Genomic DNA, 21653 nt, shown 5'->3' with positions numbered 1-21653 from the left:
AAAGACATTGGGGGAGTTGAAGGAAGAAAGAAAGAAGGTGAAAAGGAACGTAAACTGCACAGAGAAGAAATGTCACCAGGCGATCATTTTTACCATAGGCGTTGTACATCTTTGGTCCAAGGTCAGGACGCACAAAAAAGTTGGGCAACCGTGAAGCGAGATTAAGACGGCCGTCTCTTTTTGTGTACTCAGGCAAAGGAAGATTGTCCATCAAATCATCAAACCTGGAAAAAAGAAAGTGGAATATCTTACAAAGTTGTTTTACTGAAAGATGTATTAGCTGTTATCTTGTCTACTGTTTTGCAAAAATAAATATTGCATATTTATATTGTACTAATTACATATTTTCTATCAACTTGAAAGAAACCTCTCTACCTTTAAAAATGTTGCAGTGGTATCAAAATTGGTAAAGTAGTTTTCTTAGTATCAGTATAGAGTTTCAAAGTTATGCATCTTGACAACCCTAGTCAGAACTTCTCTGAACGCAATACAAATAATTAATGATCACTCATAGTAGAAATGCTAAAAACGGTCATAACTATTAAAGGGAAATCAAAATCATCATGAGCAAATCCAAACTTTACAACTACCATAAATTGGAAATAATCATTTAGTAAAAGCCAATTTGCATGGCAATTTTTAAATGATCAAAATTCTAAAACAACTACCAAAAATTTTAGGATGAAAAACTACATGTAAATATTTTTTTAAAATAAAATGTTACATATCCAAAATTTCTGGAACTAAATAGCAACACAGGTTTAGTTTCCTCACCTTGTGGGCATCATGTCTCTGAAGTCTTCACCTGGAGGCCAGTCCTTTAGTTTCAACACCATTGGTCTGCCATCATTGTCCTGCAGTCGTTCTACACTCAGAGGAGACATTAAAGACATTAAGACAACATCCACTGCATGCTTCGCCTGTTCTACAGGTCATTTTAAACTGATGTATGAGAAAAACACATTGTACTTTTGCACTCACTGGAGATCGTCTCAAAGCCGTCCCAGAAGTCTCGCACCTTTACATCAGAAATGATGGAACAGTTTCTACAGTTGACCAGGTCTACATCCTGGTTCCCAAACTCCTCGCTGAATGCCTCGGGCCGCCACAGTTCGGATTTTAGCCGTTTATGTATTCCTGACACCAACACAGGCTGGAAAAGAACCCAAACATATCAAGACGACCTATCAAGTCAGCCCATCTTTCACCAACAGGGATGATTTCCATTTCAACTATTTTATACTCTGTGATTCTTACCTGTCCCTGCTTCCAGCACTCTCTGAAGATCTTCCAGTTGTTGCTGTTGCTAGGATCCTGTAGGCAGAGGAGTCGCCCATCACAGAGCCAAGAGTGTGAGGTATGTGGTTCCAAAACACTAAGACCCATTACGCCGTCTTTACGGGCTCCCAGCACTCCAAGTTCGCCACCTTCGGAGGTCACAGAGCGCCGGCCCTCTGCTTTCTTGGTCTCCACAACAGAGGCGATGATGTGATCCAGGAAGTTTGGTAGGCTGCTCTTCATCTTGTCACTCTGTATCATCAAATAATAAAAAATTTGCTTTTTTATTAAGGCAGGACATTTGAAACATTATTCGCCAGTAGGTGGCAGTGATATTTTCCAATCTTGTAGGTGGCGTTTAAATTAAAAGCATTATTTCTGCACAAGGAAGATCAGAAAACCTGGACATACACTTGATGAGGTAAAAACAGAGGGGAACGGTACACTGCTCTCTCCAGGCCCCTGAGACAGCTTTCCCGGTCCAGAGTTGAGCAGGTCACGGAGGCTCGACCCCTCCGGTTTGGACTGGGTTATGCTTGGTCCGAGCAACAAGCTGTTGAAGAGCTTCGGACTGGAAGCAGGCGGCTTTGAAAGGGCACTAAGCGAGTCCAGCCCAAAGGGAGGCCGACTTTCTCTACTCATCATGGCGCGAAGTGAGCCGGATTCTGGAAGAAGAGGATCGTTAAAACTGAAGCCGATTAAGGATTTTTTTATCTGACTCCTGGTTCTGCGTTTCCTACGTACCCTTGGTGTCATCCTTGGCTTTCTGTGTGGCCAGGTCTGCAAGCCAGTGCAGAGCAGAACTGTTGCCCTCTCCTGATGGACGGGTGTCCTTGGCAGAGGACTGTGTGACAATACAGGGAGTGGATGTACTAATAACAGAGTTACTGGTACTACCCACAGTTCCCCCACCCCCGCTGTCTGAAGGTGTTGCCGTCTGCATGCTCTCCGTTTTGATTACTGACGTTTCTGCCTCTGGTTTTGGAGTAGCGCCAGCACCAGATAAAACTGTAAGGCCACCTCCGCTGCTGGATGTAGACTGCTAAAATAAACAAAAACAATGCATCCAAGTTGAAAAATTACAAACAAATGCAAAATAAAACAAAACAATAAAAACAGTGGGAGAAGGAAACACACCTGTGAAATCCCATTGGGGGCGGTAGGGCGGAGTAGTGACTTTGTATGTCGACTAGCACAGGGGCAGTTGGCTTTAATACCCCACTTGCCCCTTGCTGCATGCACCATGTCACCTATATTATAAAGAGCTGAAGCAGAAAGACAAAAAAATCAGTCCTTGCATCTCTTTCATACCTACAAGAAATGGTATTTACGCAATAGGTTTATAATGTGTGAGGATGCTGATCATTCAAACACCACTTTATGACTTTTGCACTTCACTGTCCTTTGGGATGTTAAAAATAACCTACTATAAAATACTCAGGTCTACTAGGATTATGTGTCTTCAATAGACATGTGGCAGGCTGTTTATTTTACCTGTTCCTGGTATAATTTGCGTTGGCATGAGGTTTTGAGGCTCATGAGGTTGGCCTTTGGCACACTTTAACCAAGAGAAAACCTCGTCTTCTGGGGTTTCATCCACATCTAAAATGAGGTTTGCAAAAAGGCAAGCAAAGCAAGAATATTGCACAAAATAACTTGAGTGAACATACGTTTGTTCCCAAAACTTTAGTTAATAAGCTACCTTCTCTTGGCCTGTTCCTGCGGAGCCGATAGCAGTCCAGACACACTCCAAAGCCACACTTGCGGCAGACCCAGTGGATGTTGAACAAGGTTGTCTCGCATACGTCGCACATTTCTCGAACACCTCGCACGGCACGTTTCCATGCCACTTTCTCTGAAAAACCATGGAAAAATAAGATTTATTTAAGATCACAGACAAATAAAACAAGAGGACAAACCTCAAGATGAGGTGTGAGACGACTTTCAGACTCACGGTGAGGTTCCACCATCATCATGGCCTCCTTCTCAGACATCACCAACTGGCAGAACTGGTCTCCCACGTTGGCCAGGATGTACTTAGATGTGTCGAGGTCGAGGCCTTCTTGGACCGCTGGGGCAGGTAACCAGAGACCCATCGCCATGGCATCGCTCTGCTGAGGACTGAGGAAGCCTTCCACACGCAGTATACCTTTACGTGTGAAAGCCAACCTGGATGAAGGCAGGAAAAAAAAAATTAAAATTTAGTCCCAAGATGGAGGAAACAACATGCCATCAAACCACTTTGGTCTCACCTCCTGAAGTGGAAGAAACGGCAGGCCACATTTGGGTCATCTTCATCCTCGCTGTCATCCTCCGTGGTTCGGTACTTCCGATAACGTTCCAGGCGACACTCACGGCACTTATGCAAGTGAGGAGCCACGCTGATGCAGGAGCCATCCTGGAGGAAGGACTCACCTGACTGCTTCAGACGACGCACTTTGCTCTGGTCTTTCAGTACAGACTGGCCCACTGGAAAATACAAGGCAGTGTTAACTCTATCACCAACTTAGCTTCTGATAAAAATTTAAGGTCTATGAAAATGAATGAGAAGCACCTTTAAAAGATTTGTTACGCGGACGGCTCTTGGGAGCCACCTGGACTTTAGATTTTTGCTGGATGGATCCATCCTTAGCGGGAAGAGATAGCCCTGGGGGGATCTGATCTTTCTCCAGGCCCTCCTCGTTCTCGCTGAGGTCCGACAGGTCGCTGTTGGTGCTGGAATCAGAGTCGCGCTTGGATGACTGGCTTCGGTCTTCGAGACTAAACTTCTGTGGCTGACTCTGGTCAAACAATAGAGCTGTTTCCTTCATTTCTCCAGAGCTGCTACTTCCCATCATCAGACAACCTGATGTAGAGGGTGGCATCTCTACGACTTCTTCGTCCTTCTTTGTCATGGCCATCTCACTCTGCAGAGTCTGAGGTGGCATTGTTGTGGTGGAAGAGCTGACTGAAGCTGTGGCTGAGGGTGTTGTGAAGCTGGACAGAATGCCTTTAGGTGGCTCGGCCATAGTGAACAGGTTAGGCTTATTGTCCACAGAAACACCCAGAGTTTGTGGCTCTGTCCCAGAGAGGCCAACAAAAGGTGATGCGGAGTTTTTGTCCCCATAAGCCAGAAAAGGATTAGTAGACTCTTTAGAGGCCTGCAGAAAAATGTTCTGGTGAATATCTGAGGAGTTAAAACTGGACTGTTTCCCTAAACTCCCTTCAGCAGTTCCATTATTATTGTTGTTGTTCTTAATAGCACTTTGGGCTCCAGAGGCCATCCCAAGACCACCAATCGTTAGGCCAGGGCCCCGTGCACCTGCAGATGCGCCCTGGAAGGCTGATGGTATGTTGAAAGCACCATTTCCCAAAGGATGGGCCTCAGGCACTTTGGGCTGCTCAGGCTTCTTCAGCCCTTCAGTAGAGGCTGCAGGCATGAAAAGAGCTGCTGGCTCTTTACTCAGACTCTCAGACACAGCAGTGAAGTAGTTAGTGTCCTTAGTTTGAGTCTGACCGGTTGTCAGATTGGAGCTGGTGCCAGAATTCTGGGTCATGCACTGAAAAAAGAGGTTCTGGTCCTGCGGCGGTCGGGTCTCGTTCTTGGCTCCACTGAAGCCGAAGCCGAAAGGCTTGGTGGTGTCGTGGGAAGCTGTGGTAGTGGTGGGAGCGCCGTTGGTTTGGGAAGCAACATCTCCAAATACTGGAGCCGTGGGGGTCGCCTGAGACAAACGGAAACTAGGTGTTGTTTTAGAACCCTGGGAATAAAAATAAACCAGTGAATTACTATATTGTAGTTGTAATTACAACGTATGCAGTTCCTTGGAGAAGCATTCATGTCCCTTGAATCTTTCCTCACATCAGGATACTATTGCTAAAAACTGCAACAATTATATTGATAGATTAGAAATGACCAATATTGTTCTGATCATTTTCTTTTTGTATCTTTACAGTCTTTGATCATTTCATGAATTAATGTTATTCATCATTTCAAAATGGAAAGAGTGAAGCATAACCACAATCCTACCCCGGTACATCATCACCAAAATGACACACGGTGGTGGCAGCATCATGACAACACACTGACTCTAATCTGAGTTTGAGCTAATTTATAAAGAATGGACAATTTTTGTCAAGCAATGTGAAGCTGGATGTCACCTTGCAAGACTTGCAGAGGTGAATAAAACTGCATGTCGCGTCTTTCAGATAATTTTAAGAAAGAATTGAAATCATGCACCTCCTTCTCCTTTCACATCACCTTTATATGTATTACGTTGTGTTAGTATTCCACATAAAAGCCAAATAAAACACCCTGAACTTCATGGTCATAATGAAAACCAGTAAAGTTTAAGGCATATGAATACTTTTCCAGGATAGTGTAACCGTACAGCCAGCATTAACCTCATGGAGCCGCTTACCTCTGTCTGGCCTCCCCAGGTGGGAGCTTTAGAACTGAACCCCATCGACGAAGACAGAGAAACGCTGGGTCTGCTGTCCTGTGACCAAGAAATGGTGACGGGCCCCGGGGAAACGAGAGCAGCTGTTTTAGAGAAAGCCGACTGGGGGGCATCCTCTCGGTCTGGCTGGGGGGATGGAGAAGCCTTTGGGGCTGGAGCACCATGGACCAGGACTGGCATTTGCCCCAGTGAGGGAAAAGATGTGGTAGAGAAAGGGGAAGGGGCTGGTTTGAGAGGGGGAGGGTTGGGAGGATGAGAAGTGTTGCTGGTTGAGTCTGCTGCTCCTTGTGGAGAGAATAGGCGCCCATTTTCTTTGACAAGGGCAGGATACAGAGGCGAAGAAGCATTAGAGTGGTCCAAGTGAATCGAGGAGTTTGTGTTGGGAGAGGACACGCTTCCTGGAGGAGAGGTTCCCTCTGAGGGGTTTCCGTTTTTGGTGGAGCTGCTGACTCTTTCAGAGTCTCCGGCCCAGATCCCAACGCCTTCCTCTGGAGTTTTGCTGGAATCCCCACAGTTTTGAGTTCCTGCTTCAGAGTTTCCTGCTCCTTTAAACCGTTTCAAGTTCAAATCGTCACCATCCTCTGAGGCAGTCCTACGTCTGCGTCCGTCTCCCTTCATTGCTTCACTGTCCTTCTTTCGTTGTCCATTGTTACCAGGCTAAGAGGGGCACAACGGGGAAATTTAGTTCTTCACCTGACAATACTGGATTCAGTAAACCAATCACAATATAGGTATATTTGGCCAAATACACAAAGTAAAAAATACCACTAAGAGAAAGAGAAGTTTTTGTTCACATATTTTGAACAGACACAAAAAGCAAATAAAAAAAATCTTCTCTAAAAAACCATGCAAAATACAAGTTTAAAACTTTATGTAAAAAATAACCAATATGACAGAGGCAGCACTCCGTACAAGAAAAAGAAGCGAAAGCAGAGCTGACTTCATGCTGTAGAAAGCTTCCCAATAACACTAATGACAAACTTACCTCCTCTTCTGCTAGCATGACATGTATTACACGAGGATCTACCATCTGCTTCTCTTTTCCCTGGAGGGGAAGAAAACAGTGTGAGATCCTTTCACAAATTAACCCCCAGCAGACAGTCTGGCTTGTTCTCAAGAGTCCTTACAAGAAATTAAAGACTTAAACTAAACATAGCATAAAACACAAGGCTCAATTATGACAATTCTTTATGTCAAAAACAAATACTTTAATAGAAAGTTTGAGTTTTAAGAATGTTGCATTTCTTTTCAGCTGCAATGCTTACCGTTTTGATTGAAAGGTAATAATTATATTCAGTTTTTCATAAATATCAGTTTGGAAAAACTATTCAATAAATGAGTTATCTCTCAACAACAAACCTATTTGTTAAAATGTTCAGTTTATGACAGGAAGAAATTACTGAAAGACAATCAAAGAACACTTCTGAATGTTTACAAAGGTGCATTTGAACAAACAACAGGACTGAGGCAACAACATACTTTGAACAGACAAGACTATGGGAGAAATGTTTGCCCATAATCTGAAGCAAACTTTTACAGAAAGCAACTATCATATCACCACAAACAAATCACACCAACGGTCAATCACGGTGGCAAAGGGTTGATGATTTGGACTCATTTTAGCACCTTAAAGACTTCTCTGTACACCAAAGGATTTGCAGAATTAAATGAGATCCACTAAGTTTAGAAAAATGTGGATCATGTAATAAACAAACAATCCTGCAGATCCAAACTATGACAGACAGAAAATGTTTTGTGTTGCATTGACTTTAAGATTGTTGAACTGTTATATGAATAGCATCAGTTTTAAACACTTAAATGAACAAATTGTATTTTTCTACTTTGTCTTGCTGAACATAACCAAAAGACATGTTCAGGACTTCCCTTGTGCTAAAATTTAAAACAAACAAACAAACAAACAAAAAGAATTACAAAGAATTTAAAACTGGTTTTACCATGAATGTGTTAAAGTGTGTCACCTTATCCAGCGTAATCTCCATAACATGTGAGATGAGGTCGTGCTGTGAGACATGTCCAAAAGCCCAGCAATCTTCAAACTCAGGCTGGTACACGCGGACTCTGCGTCCTTGGATGGGGAACGAGCCTGACAAGAACAATGAGATAAAAATGAAACATCATCAATGAATTTAGGAGAGAGGTTAATTTTACTCTACAAAACTCCTTTGCATACAACTTTGCCATTTTAGTTACTTTATATATTTCTATGAAACCAACACATGATTCTCAGTTTTGCAGTATGATTAAATGTTCAGTGATAAAAAAGAAAAAAAGAAAAGAAACAGAATGAAAATTAATTTCCAATTTCTGCTGAAGACAAAAAAAAAAAAAAACACCAGCATTTTTGTGCCCTGAAAAAGACTGAGAAAACCTCAAATGTGTTTAACAGGAATGGCAACTTTTTTACAACAAGTAGCCCGACTGGTTCTGCTTTCTGCTCTCCTTAAGAGGCGTTAGAGAGAAACCTATTTAAACACATGCAAGGCTTCAGACTAACTATTGCCACTATTACTGGTTTTAATCACAGAAAAATTATAAATGGATAAGACAACCTCAACCATTTTTAGCAAATCCCAAAAGAAAATCTTTTAACGCAAAATAACATCTGAAAAGTACTGCTTTATGAAAAAAAAAAACTTTAAATAGAGATGACAATTAAATGAACCGATTAAGTCGGAGCACCTGGCCGTACTGCTGCTTGTTGAACTTCCTCAGTGCTCATGTTTCACATACGTCATGAGTGAAGTTTGTGTGAACCTGTTGTGAACCTGTTAATCTTTACAGGTACCAGGTCTGACAATGAACATCATTTCTTTCTGTGGAATAATTTACAAGAATCTGAATTTAGTGTTGTAGGGAGTTAATCATTAGCTTCTGTCAATCCAAGATGAGAACCAACTTTATCCAATAATCAGCAGTTTCATAAATGTGCTGATGAGCAAACTGCTAGTGGACTGAGCTGCAGTAGAACATATATTTAAATTTAAAAAATGCTACTGCACCATCTCCAAAATCAATTATATAATGTCATTAAAGTGCTGCAGTCATGGAGCAAGTTTTATTTTTATTTTATTGTTGGGGAAGGGAGATGAGGGAGGTCAAAGGAGAAAGGCTTATCTTTTGTGAGGCAGATTGTGTCTATTGCTCTTCTTGTCTTGTGCACACTCTGTTTTATTTTCCTTTCCATTCTGGGCTGATTTATGCGGTATGACAGCATGTTGTTTGAGTGGGGGGGGTTTAACTTTTAGATTTCAGCGTGGCTCCAACGTCTGAGACCTGGTGTAAAGAGTCAATCATGTACAGGTTGTCCAACTTGAACAAATCCCTGCAGAAATGTTCTTAACTATATTATGCTGTTTATTAATATTTCTACATAGTCTTGAGAAGCAGAAAATTAAATTTAATCATTTGCCCAATTTAGTATATGAAAACAAATGTTTAGAAAAATAACTTCTAGACTTTTTGCAATAAAATTATCCACAAAATAAAAACATCATGAAAACTTTTTTTTACCCCAATTTATATAGAGAGGACATCTTTTATAGTTAATTTGTCACCTCATAACTTTTGTTGTTGCTCTGCTCAACAATAAATACCTACTCATCTAAAGATTAAAAAAGTAGGACACGGTTTTGACACTTTTTTAAAATTAGAAGCATTTGAATTCAACAAAAAAAAAAAATCCCTTGTTACAGATGTGCCTTGAAGAATCTGTATTTAGTTTAGGATTTTTCAGTCCTAGACTCTAAAACATAGATACACTAAATTGGTCCAGATGCCAGAAAAGTTGTGAAAGAACCCTCAACTCTCCCTGCTATCCATTAAACCAACAAAGCAGGTTGTTAAATGCTTTGTGAACCATGCATACAATATAACCTAACTATGGTTTGCACTCAAAAGTCCACAATTTTATCAAACGTATGAATTCTGAGTTTAGGAAATGTGGGATTTTGAAACAGAAAATGAGTAGAAATTGAGTTTTTATGCACATAGATTATGATAAATTGGTGCTTTCAATGTAAAATAGTGTGATCCTATTTTTTCCATTTCATTCACCCTCAATTCATAGTCAAAATATTTCCTTAATTGCCAACAATGAAACGTGTAGGACTAGACACTGATAAGCCTTTTAGACGTATCCCACATTAAGAAAGGACATTCCAAGCATTCAAAGAATTTGTGCAGCTCAGCTCAGACTAACAGCTCAATATGTAAATTACCTCTAATGTGTTTCACTGAGTCTTTCATCTAAGGACAAACATTACCTGCATTTATAGAAACCTAATAATACACTAACTAATGGAGAAAGCTAAGCACACAGAAAGAATTGTGTTCAATACTTTTCCTGCCAGCAAAGGAATTTAAAGTGATTTTGCTTATTTTGTTTTCTTGAAACAAAACCAATAAACAACGCTAGTGAAGACTTACAAATACTGAGGAAAGTGCTGAAGATTAAATTAAACAAAATGGCTCCTCCTATTACAAAAGAATTTATGAAGAGCAACATTTAGAAAATTAAGAATATTCACCAGCCCCTCCGAACAAGGTCCTGTAATGCGTCATAAAAACATTATAACCGGGCCAAATCCTTTTTACTTGTGCCCAAACATTATAGCTCCACTGTTAAGACTGAACAACCCAGAGACCACATCAAGCGTGAGTTTGATTCCTACCCTTCCTGAAGATCTCCTGCAGTTTAAAGTCAGTGTGCCAGCTGGAGAAGGCTGACAGCAGAGACGGTTGCTCCAACAACACGGGGTGTCTCATGTCCTTATCAGCCTGCACAAACACAAAAACACAGTTATGGAATACTTACATTTATTTTATCCTCCGATTATATTAGAAAGTAATATTAGGTTTGATATTAGTAAATGGTGAAAAACAACATTTTTTAATCAACCATTAATTGAAGGGGAAAAAAAGGTTTAATGTAACTCCCTTGTTTCTACCTGTTAATTCCAGATCACAGTACAAGAAATACTCACCTCAAATCTCTGGAAAGCTTTGTCATCTGGCAAAAACTCAAAATTCTTTGTTCCAAAATACTCCACAGGAACCAGTGATCCTAAACCCACTCTGTCCACCAGCGAGCGGAAAGCCTGCACAAGAGAAAAGCACTTAGAAAGTCTTCCTGCTCAAACACAACCCAAAACAGAAAATGGTCAACAAACTGAATTAAACATGCTTTCAACACCTTAATTTATTAGAAATGTCATAAGTTTGGAAAAATGGAATGAAGCCTCACCTGTCATCATGGAAAAATAATATGTAATGATAAAATAATTTATATTGGTATTTTCACCCTGTAGTTTGTACTATAAAGCAGTGGTCCAAAACCTTTTTACCATCACAGACTGGTCAAGGCTTGGCAATTTTACTGCTTAATGCAGCAAATAGAGCGGCTGCTCACACCGTCATTTATCCAACGCCTTTTCTCTTTGTTACGTCTTTTATCGCTTAAAATGAGTCCACAAACTATCACTGTTGGGGATTTTATGGGATTTTCTTCTGGAATCGGGATGTTCGTGACTGGAATCGGTTTGTGTGTGGTGTGTTGTTCCTGCCATGTGGCTGGACACAAGAACCGATCGAACCTCTTCTACAGCGATATATTTAAAGTTTTCTCCTCTTACCACAGCAACCACTTATTAATAATCGCAAAGTAAACATTAAGCCTAAAACCATACAACTGCAACAGACTGAATGTTCTGCTCTTTGTGTGGGAAATATTTGAGTGTTTTTTTGTGGAGTTGTTGTCAGTTGCTAAGGCAACGAGTCTGCACGTAGCTGCGCTGATACAGAAAGCCAGAAAGAAGTGCTATTGAGTTGTACTTTTAACAGTTTTTCCCTTTGCTGTGGAGCACAGCGCGAAATTAATAATATCTACATGTCCAAGTTTAATTGAGTTAACGGAATTATTCTACGGCGGCAGCGCGGCTATGCGTGACATGTAGAAGAATAGTCTTTTTGCCCTCCAGCTTTGTCCAAATGCGCGAAATGTCCTTATGTAAACAACAACATGCAGGGGGTCTATATTAGTAAATCTGATTATGATTAAGTCACTGCCTCGCCAGCTATGAACCTCACCGCCCGTCACTTATCATTAGCAAGTTGGCATTAGGTGATTTACAGTAGATCTCATTCTTGCTTATTGTCTCATGTTATACTTGCTTTTCCTTTATAATCTCTAACTAAGCTCAACTCTTAATTTGTAGTGTTGATTTTAACCTTTCATTATCAATCCTAAAAAAAATTGATGCAGTTCTCGTTTTAACTGAAACTACAAACTCATTGCCCTTCAAAGAAGTTTTAATAGGTTATAAGACTGCTCAGATTGAGTTTTGATGGCTATACAAGATATCCTTCTTTGCACAGACTGTAATTATTTTATTTTCAGTAATATACTGAGGGTATTCTGGAAAATCTGAAAAACTTGGAATTTATAAATGAACAGCACTGTTATCAAGTGAATGCTTCTGTTGTGTTGAAACAACGAAGGCAACCAAGAGCAACTGAGGTTATAAGACATGCAGGACAAGGTGTCTCCTGTTGTCAGAGCAGCTGATAAGACTTCAGAGAGCATTTCATCTACACGATCATGTTGAAGCCCCAAAAGGACATGATCACTACTTATGGAAGCAAATATTTATGTCTATAAAAACACTTAAAAATTTGAGTTCTAAGTTGCAAAGTTTGTGTCGTCTTCACCAGCACCAAATTCCATGGAAGCGGGTGGAAAACAATTTAAAGCATCATTCTCTTCTAACAAAAGCTATAAAAACAACAGAATTAGATGACTATTCATTTCAATTACATGGATTTTGGTAAGCTAAAGTATTAATGCAATTATCACTTTTTTTTTTACATTTGTGCATTTCTAGTACACCTGTAAATATGATGCAAAAGGCAACATCCACAAACAGAGATGTATGACAAGTGGCCCTTTAGGGGATAATTGCAGCATCTGATGCTGATGCTGGAGAGGACTGTAGTTGTGTGCAAGTTAAGCAAATAAGAGATGGCCTATCACTGAAGCTGAATGGGTATAATAACACTTTGCACTAATTCGATGGTTGAGTAACCTAAATAACAGATTGAAAACAATGAATGTGTTGTTCTGCTCATGTTTCTATTTATTTGATTATTTAGCTGCGAAGAGGGTTTTTGAAATCAAAATGTTGCTTATTTGATCAATATTGCCATGGTTTGTATTTATATTGTTTTTTAGTATTTTCTGCCATTTTATGATGGACTTATTATTTTTAACCAAACTTAATTTTATTTTTTGTTTTACCATTTATCTGTAATGTGATTTTTGTGAAAGCCTTTGGTCAGCTGAGGTTGTTATTAATGTGCTATATAAATAAACTTTGACTTTGATATATAGCTTTTGGTTAAAATTCAATTAGTTGCAAATAATTATAGACCACAAAATTAACTCGGTCTCACCACGTGTGCATATTATATACACATGACCACCTTCAGCTGACTCCAAGCTTAAACTTCAAAATGTTATACCAGTGAAGACATTTTGTCAGATGTTTTAAACTAAAAAAGCCCAAGTTTCTTCAAAATAAGCATGCTAGTTAAAGTTGGACAAACTCTTTCTTCATGACAATCTATTAACAAAAAGAAAGCATTTGGTTCTTTTGTCTCGGTTTGCAACTGGGGCAGAATATGCCCGCCCAAAGAAACAGAGAAAACTTTACTTTAGCTCAGAGCTAGAGGACACATCAACAGCATTCATTCATTGGTCAGAAAGAGTCAGGTCAAGACTAATATGGTAAATGGACTGCACTTGTTTAGTGCTTTATCAAGTCCCTGTTTGAATAACTTGTAGTGAAAGTGACTTGACACACAACACGTACTGCGATTTTCTATCTCCAACATGAAGTAGTAAAATACGTTAACTGTCACTCTCAAGTATAATTCATTATTTAATAATCCCACCTAGCAATGATTTACCACAGATAAAGCTGTGACCATGTGCAAGCACTATGCAATATGTGGCTAATACAACTTGCAAAAGGTACAACATGTAGCCCATCCAAAGACACACCAAGGGTTACTAATTGACCAAACAGCACACAACTTCTACTCCTTCAATGAGATAGGCCACATGAATTGTCTGTTTCATTGAATTTTAAAGCCCAACATTATTATTGTTCTTAAGTAGTCATATTATCTGAAATGCCAAACTGTCCACTCACCAGAGCCGGCCAAGGCGTTGTTGGTCCTGGAACTGCACTGACCCTCGTACTGTCACTGGGGCTGACCCAAACGACCGAGTCTTCGATCAATACGGCTTTCACTCCGTCGCCATACACCTGCACCCACGAACATCGCTGCGATCCATTTTCGAATTCAAGAAATACCTGCAGTTAGTGAACAAGAAGGACAAACAAATATTAGGACTGGTGCTCAGTTTCTTATTAAGAAAACCAGAACAAATTTAAGAACATTTCCACAGAGATTAAAAAAGAGGGTAAAAGAAGAGATAATTACATAAAAAAAAACATTTGAAGTTATTTAATAAGGGGCCATGCATATTAATAAACATAAGTACATTAAACAGTTATGTAATTATGCCACATTTTGTCACAAGAGCTAATTTTTAACTGTAGTCTTATAGCAGGTTGATGGTAAACAAATGACACCAATGTGGATAAACGCACCCACAAGACATTACACGAATTGGTCAATGTTGAAACAAATAGTCAATTATAGAAATATATATATTATAAATTAAGACCAGCAATACAGTATATTTCTCCTGTCAGTTAAATTCTGTTTTTGGTGCATTTCCATCAATTATCTTCCACTTATTCGAGGTCGGGTAGCGAAGGCAGCAGCCTAAGTAGGGAGACCCAGACTACCCTCTGCTCAGCCTCTTGGGCCGGCTCCTCTGGGGAAATCCCAAAGTGTTCCCTGGCCAGATAAGAAACATAGTCCCTCCAGTGAGTCCTGGGTCTTCCTCTGGGTCTCCTCTTGGTGGAGCATGTTTGAAACACCTCACCACTGCAGCATCCTAACATCAACTGGTTGCTCTACTCTGAGAACATGCTGGCTGACCAAGCTTCTCACCCCAAAAGCTCTCCCATGCCTCACCTGAAGCCCAACAGTCAACGTTTGGTCACAGGACGTTCAATTTCCCACACACCTTTCATACACAGCTCAGACCATCTGGGGAACGCCCTCCCAGCAACAAACCTTTCTGCAGCCGGCTTCCTCTGTGGCACTGACGCTGTAATTTCCAGGAGTTCTTAGCCATTTGACAAACTTTGTAGTTATTTAGTGAAGAATTGTACAAATATGAACAATTCCTCTCCACATTAAACAAAACGGATAGTGGAAGCAGACTAGTTGAAGAGTAATATCAACATTGCTGTCCTAGCGATTTCTGCATAAACTTCTGACCAATCACAAAACACTTCCCACAGAGCTCTGTCGAAATAGTTTGACCAGGGCCTGGTGTTGAGAAGGGATGGTGGGTGCAAGAAAACCAAATGACGCAATTTTTGTCATGTGACTATGTCAATGAGAGCCGATTTCAACACTTTCGAAGAAATAAGGAAGAGAACAGAGACTAGAGTTCTCTTCAGGTTCTATAAATTCAGAACCTGCTACTGGACTCTCGTTTAAAGACAATACCAAACTTTGTGTTCAATCAAGTCACACAAATATTTACTTAAAATACAAAATAGTATTCAAACTGACCACAGAGTTTTACACGGAGTTCTTTATTGCTTATTAAAAGGTGTCAAATGCAAACTGATCAGGTGAAACTGCATGCTTCGTTAGCGTTACACATAACACTGAAAAATAAATTACCAGTAAAAGGTAACAAACTGAAGAAAAAACTATCAACGTGGGAATTCTTTATGGAGCCCTCTGTCCCCATAAACAGAGCAACACACATTCATCCAATACTTGCTTTGAGGGAGGCTCTCCAGTAAAAATCCCGTTACACCGTGTAATCCCCAGAGTTCATTCCTGTTTGCCATGGCAATTTAATCCAAAATATTAAATTTTTAAAGCAAATTACTTCCTAAGGCACAATATGCATCCAGAGGCAACACAATGTCTGTTGATTATGCAAGATATGCTGATACAGACCGATCATCATCTAAAACTTGATTTTTGAGAATGACTGCATTTTAATCTGAGAATCAAGTCTATTAATGTGCTGAGATATTGACCTGGTCAGTTAAGAGAATGGCGTTGCTGATCTGCTTTTGTGTTGCACTAAAGCAGTGTTTTTCAACCCTGGTCCTCCAGGCACACTGCCCTGCAGGTTTTAGACGTTTCCCTGCGTTAACACACATGATTCAGGTAGTTGCAGTTCAGGAAAGGCCTGTTAATCAGACATCAACTGAAATCAGGTGCGCTGAAGCAGGGAAACATCTAAAACATGCGGGGCAGTGTGCCTCCAAGACCAAGGATGAATGAATATGCATCAAAGAGCCAAAATATGGGACAATTCCCAATTTTATAGTGGAGGATGTTTTTTCTGCCTTATGTTTTGTTTTTTTCAGACTTTTTTGTCACTTGTTTTAGATTTGGCTATAGTCAATGTCAATACAGTTAAAACAATATTCTGCACAATAATTAAAATTTACTAAATTTCACAGGTTTTTTATTTTCTTATACTTGTCAGCTTATGCCCATGTGTCAAAAATCAGTAATAGACAATGGACATAGTTCATAACAAAGAGTAGACTTGTTCTACAGATACTCTTCCATATTACACAAACCTAAATGATAAAAGTGAATAGTGCAGATGGAATGGAGCAGTCGTTTCTCCACAAAGTTAAATCGATTTTTTTTATATATAATCCTGTCTGTCATATTGCCTGCAGTGAGTTTTTGCTTTGCATGGAGAACTTTGCACTAATGTGGTTTAGGCTCAGCAAGCCGAAAGATGGATTCTCTAACAGTCATAATGTTTGTGGTTAGAGACATCTGTGATGGCTCAGAAGTCTCTAAACGATGAACAATTTCACTTCTTTGTTTTCTTTTTCCCTGTCCTCTGGAAGGATGAAGAGTAATAAAAATCCATGCTAAATGCAACTTCTTTTGATGAAAAGCACATTCCCTGCATAACTGCCCTCTCAGTTGTAGCCATTTTGTGCCGATTTGCCTTTGAAGATTTCTTCTTGACATTTAAGATTGTAAAATGCTTAATATCTGTCAGCTCTGCCTCAAGTCAAACTGCACTGGAACTTTTAAAGTGGTGATATTCTGATATTATTATGAAAACAAGGAGGACGCATGCATATCCACATTAACCCGAGGTGTTGGGGTTTCTGGGCCATGATGTTGATAAACTGTAGTTGAGCGCTGGCAATACAAAATATTAATATGGTCCAACAAAGATATTCTGTAAGACTTCAGTGTGCAGTTCATTTTGTTATTTTTACCCCCTCATTTCTTATATTACATCTGCATACTAACTTCAGTCACTTTGATACAAATATTTGGGTTTAGAGTTACACCAATCAATCTTGCAGAGACCAGAGCTTTCATCTTAAATTCTCAAGCTAAAAACTGAGATTTTTTTCCCCATGCATGCATCAAAACTAAGAACTCCCAGCAAGTCTGGTGAACTAAAAAGCTTCAACAAACATCTTGTATTCTATGCACCTTTCTGAGTTTATTACGAGGGCAGGTCAGACCTCGACGGCAATTTTTAAATCAGTATCCGCCAAGAAAAGCCTGACTGTTGAACCTCCTGCTGCATTGTGATCTTTTACCAAGACTAAATTTAAAGCAGTGCAGGATCCAACTAAAAATAGCGCTGAGTTATTAGGCCTCTGGGATCAACATTCAAGACAGGCCCTACAACTTACATCTGCTGTATTATGGTTTGGATATGGAATTACTAACAAATTTATGAGTCAATATAACATTTCTGGATCGATCTACATCAGTACACATGCCACAAGGACAGTGGAAAAGGGAAAAGTAAACATTAAGCAAAAATCACCTTCCCACTGAAATGACTCCTAGTAAACTATAACTCTTTGGTACTTTAAAAACACATTACTGGCTTGTGAGTTAAAAATGATTTAATGGTGAAAAGACAAGCTAATTCAATGCAATTCGGAAAAATCTCAGTCACAAATAGGTTGAGGTAAAGTAAAAGCTGACTTTTGCATTTTTGCCTTACAACTCATGAAGAAATATGGGTTAATTTTATTAATTTGTTCATCATTTAAAGAGGGAGCAGAAGGCTTTGCAGAGGAGACACAAAACTAGATCAAAATGTCATTTAACTCACAAATTAAGATGTTGAAAAATGAATTTAAATCACAGAAACAAGCAAAAAAAAAAAAAGCATATGTTTGATCAACTACTGTAGCTTGAACTTATTTCAATATTGTGGTGAATTTCCTAAATCTTAATATCACCTGGTTTGGTATTGGTTGGCTTCTTTGCCAATATTTAAACCCATTTCGTATTCCCAACCTACTTCCATACTGTAAGCTCTAAACAAAGTTTTTCATACCTACTGACTTTACCGTTGCAAATCAGTTTATTTCTCTTGGCAGGTCAACATTTTACTATATTTTGGAGATAAGTAACCATCCATTGGCTATAACAGCTTATTCTTGCAGGGTCACAGAGGGGCTAGTCCCTATCTCCAGATATCAGGCGAGAGGTGAGGTACACACCAGACATGTCACCAGTTCCTCACAGCAACATAGAGACACACAGGAGAACCAACCATGCGCACACACACTCACCCCTAAGGACAATTCAGAGAGATAAATTAATCTAACAGTCCTGTTTTTGGAATCTGGGAGAAAGCCAGAGTACCAGGAGAGAAACCAAGCATACACACAGGAGACCATGTAAACTTCTTGCAGAAAGTACCTAGGCTGGGATTCAAACCCATAACCTTCGTGCTGCACGGCAAAAGTGCTAAAAACTGCACCAGTAGGCAGATTAAAAAAAATTAAATAAAAATCTTACATATGCTTTAGTTGCTCATTATTTTTTAAAGACCTTACATTTCAAATCACTGTGATTCTGATCACCACTTGAGCACTTTTACGAAATGTGACAGATTTTTACCCCTTATCAAACAAACACAGCTGATAGGTTTATTTTCATTCCTATCTAGCAAAGATTCAGACCAAGGCCATTGTCTTTTCTGCAGAAACGAGGGAAGATCCAAGACGCGACGAATCGCTGTAAAACACTGTCTGGGATCAACTCTGCCAGATCTTTCTCTGCATTTGGCTTTATTAGAAAATACAAGGAAGGAGGTTGGGCCTTCTCACATAGTCACACAAAGAATTTGACCAATGACCTTTTTCTACAGGGTGCTCTAAACTCACAAGTAAATGAACTTAGATAATTACAACAGCTCTTAGCAAATAAATTATTAGCATTCAAAATTTGCATGCGTAATTCCATCAGGAATTTTGCACATGTTGGTAGTATAACTCCATTTACAGATACACGTGGGTCTTCATAAGATGTAAAAAATCAAAGTTGAACATTTGTCTTTTTTTGAACACGCCGTTACATTACGCTTGGTTTCCTCTGAGCGGTACGGCTCGGCGCGGCTCAGTACGCTACTTTGTTTTAATTGTAAAAGTAGTCCATACAGCCGACTGGTACCGCAGCCTTCCTGGATCCCCTTCAGTTGTATGTCCTTAGGACCTCGGTATGGTTATAGTGGAGCGACTAGCGCAACACAACTCAGTCTGATCATTGGGAGACAGAAGCACGGCTCTGCTTGCGACAGGTTTGTCCTTAATACTAGTAAGATGCCACGTTAGGTGTTTGGGGTTAGCCCCACCTGCCCAGTCAGAGTCCACAAAATAGCGTACAAACGCATGCCGCACCGCTTAGTGGAAACGAGTTGCTGTTTGTTCTCCAATCACCAGATAGGTGAATATGCTTCTTTCTTTCTACACAGCGACCTAATAAACCCCAGCTTTTTAGCTGCTATTTTGGGTTGCAGTTTTCAAAATTTCCAATAACGTATGCATATGAACAATGTTACCGTACTTCTTTCATTTCTGTTATTAACATAGTCAGGACTTATTGTTGACGTTCGTAAATCAATCAAATAATCTGTCGATGTTTGCCAGTACTGATCTGTCATACGAGCACTTGCTAAACTGGCGCACACAAGGTCCAGATTCAATCAACAGTTCAAAATAACTTGGACTTAACTTCAGAATTTAACTAGAATGTTTAATTGGGAAAAAAATGCAAGTTGAATATCATTTTTGTTGTTGCTTTTCATGGAACTATCATCATCTGTAGCAACAAACATGACCTTTGGCTGACAAGAAGGACAATTACACATCAACTAACTGATGTTAATTGTGATAACTAAAAAAGCAGACATTTTCCTTATTGGCAACAACTAAGTGAATATTTTAGAAATTAAGCAACTTATTTAGAGATAATGTTTCTTCAGTCTTGATATAGATTCCAAAATTTCAGCTTTAAAGTCTACTTATTTTAACCAACACAAATCTTCATGGTGTCATTAAAACGTAATTTTAATGCTCTTTCAAACGAATTTAACAATTTTTTAGAAAACGTGGCGACCCCATCTATTCCAACTACTAACTTTAGCAACAACTTTAGTGGAAGTTCATCACATAAGATGTACAGCAAGTTGATTGAAAACTATGTCATGATGCAGGATTCTTCCCTGTATATACTGTTGAAGAAAATAACTCACACTTTTAAAAGACCAACTTTTTGAATCCTATATTTGAGCAGTGCCATCAATTGTTTATATGATTCTGGATAAGCATTAGTTTGACTTGTCATGTTGGTCTACAACCACCACCTTACATTGGCTCTATCTGCAGTGTTGAATCAACACAGCTTCAAAATGTCAGCGTCGTTCATTCAGATTTTTATAAGCCGTGTCATACTAAATAATCTAGGTCAAAAAACAAGGTGGGAGAGATTTCAGGTTCGCCCCTTCATGAACTTCTTCTGGCCTTCAAGAGGACTAACATTAGCTGACGGGCAGAATTGATCGCCTGTAATGGTTGCACAGATATTATCTCCGATTTACTACAAAATGCTCGACGCTTCTCTTAACTCTGGATCTTAAGTGTTTTAACAGTAAATGCTGCAAGGTCACACACAACATTGCTTGAAGCTAGATATCCAGAAGCTAAGAAAATCGAACAAAGCAAAGGCCAGAAAATCCCCGGTCTCGATTTTAGCTTCGCCTCTCTGCCTGCAACACGCAGCAGGCTGAGATCTAAATTTATGCAGCAGGTAACAATAAATCTCCCGATCCTGGTGGGTAAAAACAAGCTCCACTAAGCGGAATACACATTGAACCGCTTAGCACACGTTGCATTTTAGAAAATGACTGATATTTAGCTTCGCAATACGGAAACGCCTGAATGTAAATACTGACTGTGAGTCCGGCAGCCGTGCTTGTCGTTGTCGCCTCCCCTCCTTCGCTACCCTCCGGAGCGGCCAGGCCGATGACGCTCACCGCCCGCACCGTTCCTCGGAGCCAGTCCCGGGCCCAGGCAGGTTGTTCCGTCTCTGATCCATTGGCGGGCCTGCTGTCGTCGAGCAGCAAAATAAGACGCTTCCCGATCAATTCGAGAGAGTCCCCCATGGTTTGCTTACAAAGCTAACAGCCTTCAGTGAGCCACCATGAACAGTTGAACTTCTCCGCTCGGGATGGGAACTCAAGGAAGCTACCGTAACAAAAAGGCGAGGAGAAACCAGCTGCGACTGCTTTGTAGTTCAAGCTAATGCAAAACTGAGCACGTTTTGGTCGCTGTTCCCGGGGATACGCGGCGGCGGCGGACCACAAATCTCCCAGTCGAAACGTTTTTGTCCTCGGTGTTAACGCGACTATCCTGCTCTGTCCGCCATTGAGCCCTGCAACAATCAAACGCACTCCTCCTGGTAGAC

At 40.0% G+C, this 21653-nt stretch overlaps 1 protein-coding gene across 5 annotated transcripts in view; it reads right to left on the bottom strand.

Moving 5' to 3' along the window:
• Positions 1 to 21653, bottom strand: part of kdm3b (lysine (K)-specific demethylase 3B) — a 26595-nt gene extending 4942 nt beyond the window's left edge. For 2 of the 5 annotated variants that reach the window (XM_028008712.1, XM_028008715.1), the window contains exons 1-19: positions 21142 to 21653; positions 13943 to 14107; positions 10718 to 10831; positions 10406 to 10511; positions 7694 to 7818; positions 6700 to 6759; positions 5676 to 6371; positions 3833 to 5015; positions 3531 to 3747; positions 3233 to 3447; positions 2981 to 3133; positions 2773 to 2880; positions 2416 to 2543; positions 2023 to 2320; positions 1690 to 1943; positions 1258 to 1530; positions 970 to 1153; positions 775 to 865; positions 94 to 224 (exon numbers count right to left, since the gene is read on the bottom strand). In XM_028008712.1, the coding sequence (XP_027864513.1) occupies positions 94 to 224; positions 775 to 865; positions 970 to 1153; positions 1258 to 1530; positions 1690 to 1943; positions 2023 to 2320; positions 2416 to 2543; positions 2773 to 2880; positions 2981 to 3133; positions 3233 to 3447; positions 3531 to 3747; positions 3833 to 5015; positions 5676 to 6371; positions 6700 to 6759; positions 7694 to 7818; positions 10406 to 10511; positions 10718 to 10831; positions 13943 to 14107; positions 21142 to 21351 (4711 nt within the window). In that variant the 5' untranslated portion in view covers positions 21352 to 21653. The remainder of the gene's footprint in view (positions 1 to 93; positions 225 to 774; positions 866 to 969; positions 1154 to 1257; positions 1531 to 1689; positions 1944 to 2022; positions 2321 to 2415; positions 2544 to 2772; positions 2881 to 2980; positions 3134 to 3232; positions 3448 to 3530; positions 3748 to 3832; positions 5016 to 5675; positions 6372 to 6699; positions 6760 to 7693; positions 7819 to 10405; positions 10512 to 10717; positions 10832 to 13942; positions 14108 to 21141) is intronic. The other 3 variants (XM_028008714.1, XM_028008716.1, XM_028008713.1) reach the window with 2 other exon arrangements.

This window comes from Xiphophorus couchianus, chromosome 23 (genome assembly GCF_001444195.1).
Source record: "Xiphophorus couchianus chromosome 23, X_couchianus-1.0, whole genome shotgun sequence".
In the NCBI taxonomy this organism is placed as follows: domain Eukaryota; kingdom Metazoa; phylum Chordata; class Actinopteri; order Cyprinodontiformes; family Poeciliidae; genus Xiphophorus; species Xiphophorus couchianus.
The sequence above is the reverse complement of the archived record's forward strand: the minus strand, read 5'-3'. Positions and strand labels throughout refer to the sequence as shown.